A 5,316-nucleotide genomic window follows, 5' to 3' on the forward strand; every position below is an offset into this window, starting at 1 on the left:
TGCACCTTGCGCTGGAAGCCCTTGGAGCACAGCTCACAGCTGAAGGGCTTGAAGCCCGTGTGCTTGCGGCTGTGCGTGATGAGGTTGGAGCTCTGGCTGAAGGCCTTCCCGCACACCTGGCACTTGGGGGGCTTTTCCCCTTCGCGGGGGACCTGGCACTTGTGTGGCTTCTCCCCTGCGGGTGGGCGGGACAGCAGGTGAGGGGTGGGCAGGGCGGGCTGCTTCCCTGCCTCCCCCTTCATCTCGTGAGCAGCCCACATTCATTTCAGGAGTCACTTAGAAACAGAGACAGCAGAGGCATAGCTGGACACCCTCCAGGCCTGGGCGGGCCGTGCGGCGCTCAGGCCCGGGCTGCCCACCTCGGCCACCACACATCACTGCCCGGGACAGGCCACACCGTGGAGGTGCTAGGTTGATGGCGAGGTGCCAGGAAGTGAGCACGTGAGCAAACGAGACCGCAGGGAGTAAAGGAACAGACAGTGGAGAGCGAGTGGGCAGTGACGGAGCAGCGCGTGAGTAAGCAGCCGAGGGGCCGACCTAGTGACCACGCGAGTGCACGCGCGAGTGAGTACACAGACGAGGGGTCACCCGCGAGGCCCACGGCTGCCCGCCCGGCTCGCCGGTGCAGCCCTTGTGCTCGCCCTCCTGCAGTCTGTCCTCACGCCCGAGCCCTCCGCCAGCACATGGCCGTCCCCATCCCCACCCCGAAGCTGGGGTCTCTCGCGGAAGCTGGGCATGGCCCCGGGCGCAGCCGGCCGGCTCACCGGTGTGGATGTAGGTGTGCTTCTTCATGTCCGACTTCTGGTGGAAGCGCTTGCCGCAGAACTGGCAGGGGTAGGGCCGTGTGTCCGAGTGGATGAGCAGGTGGGTGGACAGGGTGGACGAGCGCTTGAAGGCTTTGCCGCACATCCGGCACTCAAAGCTGCGCTCCTGCCGGAGGAAACGAGGTCCCGGGGGGTCAGGTGCAGGCGGGGCCTCGAGACCCGGGAGTGCCAAGCTGGGTGCAGGGCTGGACCTGGCCAGGATCCCCTGAGGAACAGGACACTCCGTTGGGGTGGCCTCAAGGAGCAGGACTCAGGGACTCCCACTGTCCTACCTCCCAGGTGGGACCAGTTGGGCCCTGCTGACCACCTGTGGGCTTTTCCTTGGAACCGTCACGGCTCCCCACGCAAAATAAACCGCAGTAAACGTCTGTTGACTGACAGGCTGATGGATCTGAGAGTTTTTAGGGGGTTTGCATCTTAGGACCCTTAACCCAGAGCATGTTCCTTGCGGCTGTTCTCAAATTATCGGAGCCCACCGCTGGCTTTTGCCTCTGAGCAGCCACCTGGCCACACGTGGGTCGTTTAACTCCCTGAGATCGGCGCCCGACCCATACTGGAATGGCAGCAGTGACAACCTCAGAGGGCCGTGGCACGCACAGACAGTCGCGAGCGTCCTCTGCCTTCCACCCGGTCGGTTCCATTTCCCAGACGTTAGTGACCTGTGCCCGTTTTCCCAGGTGCTGTCCTGGGGATGGGGCCTCGAGAAGGGGCCCTGCTCAGCCAGGGCGTGGTTGGCCGAGATGAGCATTTAAGCCTGACTCGGATTCTGAGCGCCCTGAGCCTCAGCTGCGGATGCCTGCCCTGACCGTGCCGCGCAGGCTGCTTCTGAGGCCCGGGCCTCTTCCAGTTGAATGTGAAGCCGACCTGGTCAACAGGGAGCCCCAGACCCAGGGAGCAGGTAGGGAGCACCCAACATGTGCACGCCGGGGCAGGGGAGGGACCAGCCGGGTCAGGAGTGGCTGTGGGGCCTGAGCGTGGCCGCTGCCCACCTGGGAGTGGACGTGTGTGTGCTGCTCCAGGCTCACAGCGTGGCCGAAGGTTTTGCCGCAGACGTCGCAGGCGAAGGGCCGGGTCCCGCTGTGGGTGCACTTCGAGCCCATGTGGTGTGGAGAATACCTGGGGGCAGGGGTGGAGTGTGAGGCCACTGTGGGTGCTGGGGAGGGAGGCAGGCCGGGGCCCCACGGCCAGCTTCAGCCAGGGAGGGCTGGTGTACAGGGGGAGGGCCACAAGCTTGCAGTTCCGCCATGCATTGGCTGTCTGTCCTGGATGTGTTTCTTTCCCTCTCTGGCTCAGTTTCTCATCTATAAAATGAGGGCTGAGGAGGAGGTTGCAGAAAGGCCTCTCTCTGACTCATCTAAAGGCTTAATAGCCTAGTTATCCAGGGCTAGGAGCCGGATAGAGCCAGGTTCGAACTCGGGTTCTGGTATCGCTGTGTGATCTTGGGCCCGTGTCCTACCCTCTCTTAATCTTAGTGCTTCCTCTGCCTCCCAGGACTCATGCATGCCAAGTGCTTGGTGCAGGGCCATGCACAGGGCAGGGGCCAGTGGACGGTGAAGCCGATGAACATTCCGGATCCTTGGTCCAGGCCCCAGATCTGCAGAGCAGGCCTGCTGTGCCTGCCTGACCCTGGTCGCTCACCTTGCTGCACTTGACGCAGTGGTATGCGTCCAGGCCTGGGGAGTAGCGGAGGCTGAAGTCCAGTGGGGGCTCAGTGCTGGGCACCAGAGGGCTGCCGTATAGCCTGACGGAGCGCTCCAGGAAGGAGGACAGCATGGTGGAGGGCGCCTGCCGGTAGCCGTTGCCGTAGGATGATGCAAGGGTGTCCCAGGAGAAGCTGGGCTTGTAGAAAGGGGGCGAGTCGGAGAGTGGCGAGTCCCCATCCTGGGTTCGGGACATCATGATGGGAGCCTCTGTGGAGATGGGACACATGCCCGGTGACTCACTTAAAAACAGTGTCCGCTCCCCTCCCACCCAGCACCCACCAGCCGCAGCAAGCTCGTGCGGGAGGGCTCCGGGTGCAGCTGTTCGTGATGGGAATGTCCGTGTCCTCACTGGCTCCACGGCCTTCCCAGTCCTCGCCCTCACTGCATGGGCCTGCCCAGCTGCCCCAGCGGGCTTCCCGTCCAGGAAGGTTCGAGCAGAAGCCAGGCAGCCCAGAGGGCATCCAGGCGACCTGGCTCATCCTTCATGACTCCAAGCCCCCCACCCCGGGGGCTTGCTGGGGTATGGCACCTGGTTCTGGGGCCACGCTGGTCAAGCCCCGGTCGGCGTCCAGCTCCGGCTCCCGTCTAAGGCTGGTCCAGTCCAGGCACTGGTTCGGGAACGATGTGCTGAGGACCGGGCCATTGCCCAGGACCTGATCCCTGGCCACTGAGGGGAGACAAGACCCTCGAGTCACCAGCTGCAGTTCTGGGGAGCTCTGCGGGAGCAAGAGGGCTCTCCCTTCCAGGAAGGACAGCGAGACCCACTGGCCACTGTTGGTGACATTCGAGGCTCTCCAGTCCTGACTCCACATCACCCCAGCAGTCAGGGAGGTGCGTTGTCTTCTATTCACTCACACCTTTACTCATTCAGTCAACCAACATCACCCTCTAACCGAGCTCCTGCTCCCGGGCGGGGGGGTGCTGCTTCAAGAGGGATGCCGCCGCACCCTGCGTGTGGGAGCCATGGGGCTGGCCGGGGCTCTGACTCACCAGGGGTGAAGACAGGAGGCCAGACCGGGTCCTCCCCTTGCACGCGGGGCTGGTGGTAGGTGTGAGCCTTCTTGCTCTTGACCAGGAAGGAGCGTGGCATTTTCAGTGTGCCCTGCTGACAAGGGGAGAGGGTGGAAGTGGTTGGGGGACACAGGACAGTCCTTCCCCCCAGAGACCAAGCACCCTCTGTACTGGGAGCAACGGCGTCCCCCAGGCTCTCGTCCTCTGGCCTGAGTGCAGCCTTGTTTTAGATGGCCTTTCACGGACATCAGTGAGTTCCGAAGAGGGCTTACTGGGTCAGAGCCCTAAATCCAGAACGACTGCTGTCCTTATGAGAAGAGGGAAACCTGGGGCCAGCAGTTAGTGTAATGGCTATGTCCCTGGACTCCCATGGTTCAAGTCCTGGACCTGGCTGCTTAAACTCACGCTGGGCACGTGTGTGTGCGTGCCCAAGATCTCGAGAGGAGAATGGAGGAGAAGGGATTGCGGTGTGGCCATCCCCCCAGGGGGTGATTTCTTGTTTTATGTCTCTCTGTCTCTCTCTGTCTTTCTGGCAAGCACATGCGCCCTATAGCAAAAACCTCTCCAAAAAAAGAAAAAAAGTAAAGAGGGAAACTTGAACAGAGAGACACAGAACACCACGTGACAACAGAGGCGGGCTCAAAATGACGCTTCTCTGAGCCGAGGAACACACGATGCTGGCAGCTGCCCGCTGGGAGTGAGACCTGGAACTCTCCCGCGGGTCTCCAGAAGGAAGACACCTTGATGAACCCCCGATGCGGACTTTCAGGCCCCAGGACCAGGACAGATGAACTTCTGTTGGAAGCCTCCCAGTCCGTGGTGCTCTGTCCCAGTTGCTGTAACCCCAGCCCCCACCCCGGGACGCGAGTCCACTCAGCCTCTAGGAAGTCCAGGGCCAGCCTACTCCCACTGAGACGTCTGCGTCACGTTGGCGCAGAGGAGGGGTGGGCAGCGTCCCTGTCATGCACTGTGGACCCACCTCTGGGAGCTGCGTTGTCCCTGTGGGATCTACCTCCAGAGGCCGTAGAGTGACTGAACTCGTGGGTTACGTCTGAGTTCACTTGCTGTGCAGTTTGGGGCAGACATTCAACCTCTCTGGCCTGTTCCCTTTACCACGTGGTGGACAACCAGGCTTGCCGTGCTGATAGGCGCATGGCACGTCCTCAGTGCCTGTGTCGGAGGCCTGGCAGAGGGGCCACCATAGCAGGGGACACTTCAGCACAAATCCCCGCTCTCCTGCACACTGGCAGCTGCTGCTCCCAGAACAGGCCGAGCCTTGTCCACAGCCCCAGCCCGGTGTGGCCCCCTAAGGGGATGAAGCCTTCTTTCAGGGAGGGCTCAAGGCCTGAGAGGACCCCACTCCACCACCCCCGGGAGTGTGCAGGGGACAGCCCCACCAGCATCTCCATGGGGCACAGTAAACCAAGAACGGGTCAAACAGGAGACCCGCCCTCGGCCCCAGGACGTGGGCACCCACAGAGCCGTCCCCTTGGCCAGGGCCCAGCTTCCCTGCAGAGCCCCCTGGAGCGGGGGGCATCCTTGGCCCCCAGAACCTTCATGTCCTGAGCCTGGCCTGTGAGGCCCCCCTGAGGGGGACAGGGAACGTCTCCCCAAGGTTCCCACCCTTCCACCCGCCCTGCTGTGGCCAGGCCGAGGTTCAGAAAACTCACTCTCATCCTCACCTCCACCCCCAGGCAGGGCTGCAGGGATGATAGGGCCCAGGAAGGCGGGAAACAGGCTTCTGTGGCTGAGGGCAGCCAGGAATTGGTGATAAGACC

General features: G+C 62.6%; 1 protein-coding gene across 1 annotated transcript in view; it reads right to left on the reverse strand.

The window, feature by feature from the left end:
• Positions 1-5,316, reverse strand: part of GFI1B (growth factor independent 1B transcriptional repressor) — a 14,193-nt gene that overhangs the window by 2,261 nt on the left and 6,616 nt on the right. Inside the window, 6 exon segments of the mRNA XM_006164305.2 lie at positions 765-930; positions 1,814-1,907; positions 1,909-1,940; positions 2,463-2,734; positions 3,057-3,194; positions 3,518-3,629. Of these exon segments, the coding sequence (XP_006164367.2) occupies positions 765-930; positions 1,814-1,907; positions 1,909-1,940; positions 2,463-2,734; positions 3,057-3,194; positions 3,518-3,629 (814 nt within the window).

This window comes from Tupaia chinensis, unplaced genomic scaffold (assembly GCF_000334495.1).
Source record: "Tupaia chinensis unplaced genomic scaffold, TupChi_1.0 Scaffold143602_1, whole genome shotgun sequence".
In the NCBI taxonomy this organism is placed as follows: domain Eukaryota; kingdom Metazoa; phylum Chordata; class Mammalia; order Scandentia; family Tupaiidae; genus Tupaia; species Tupaia belangeri.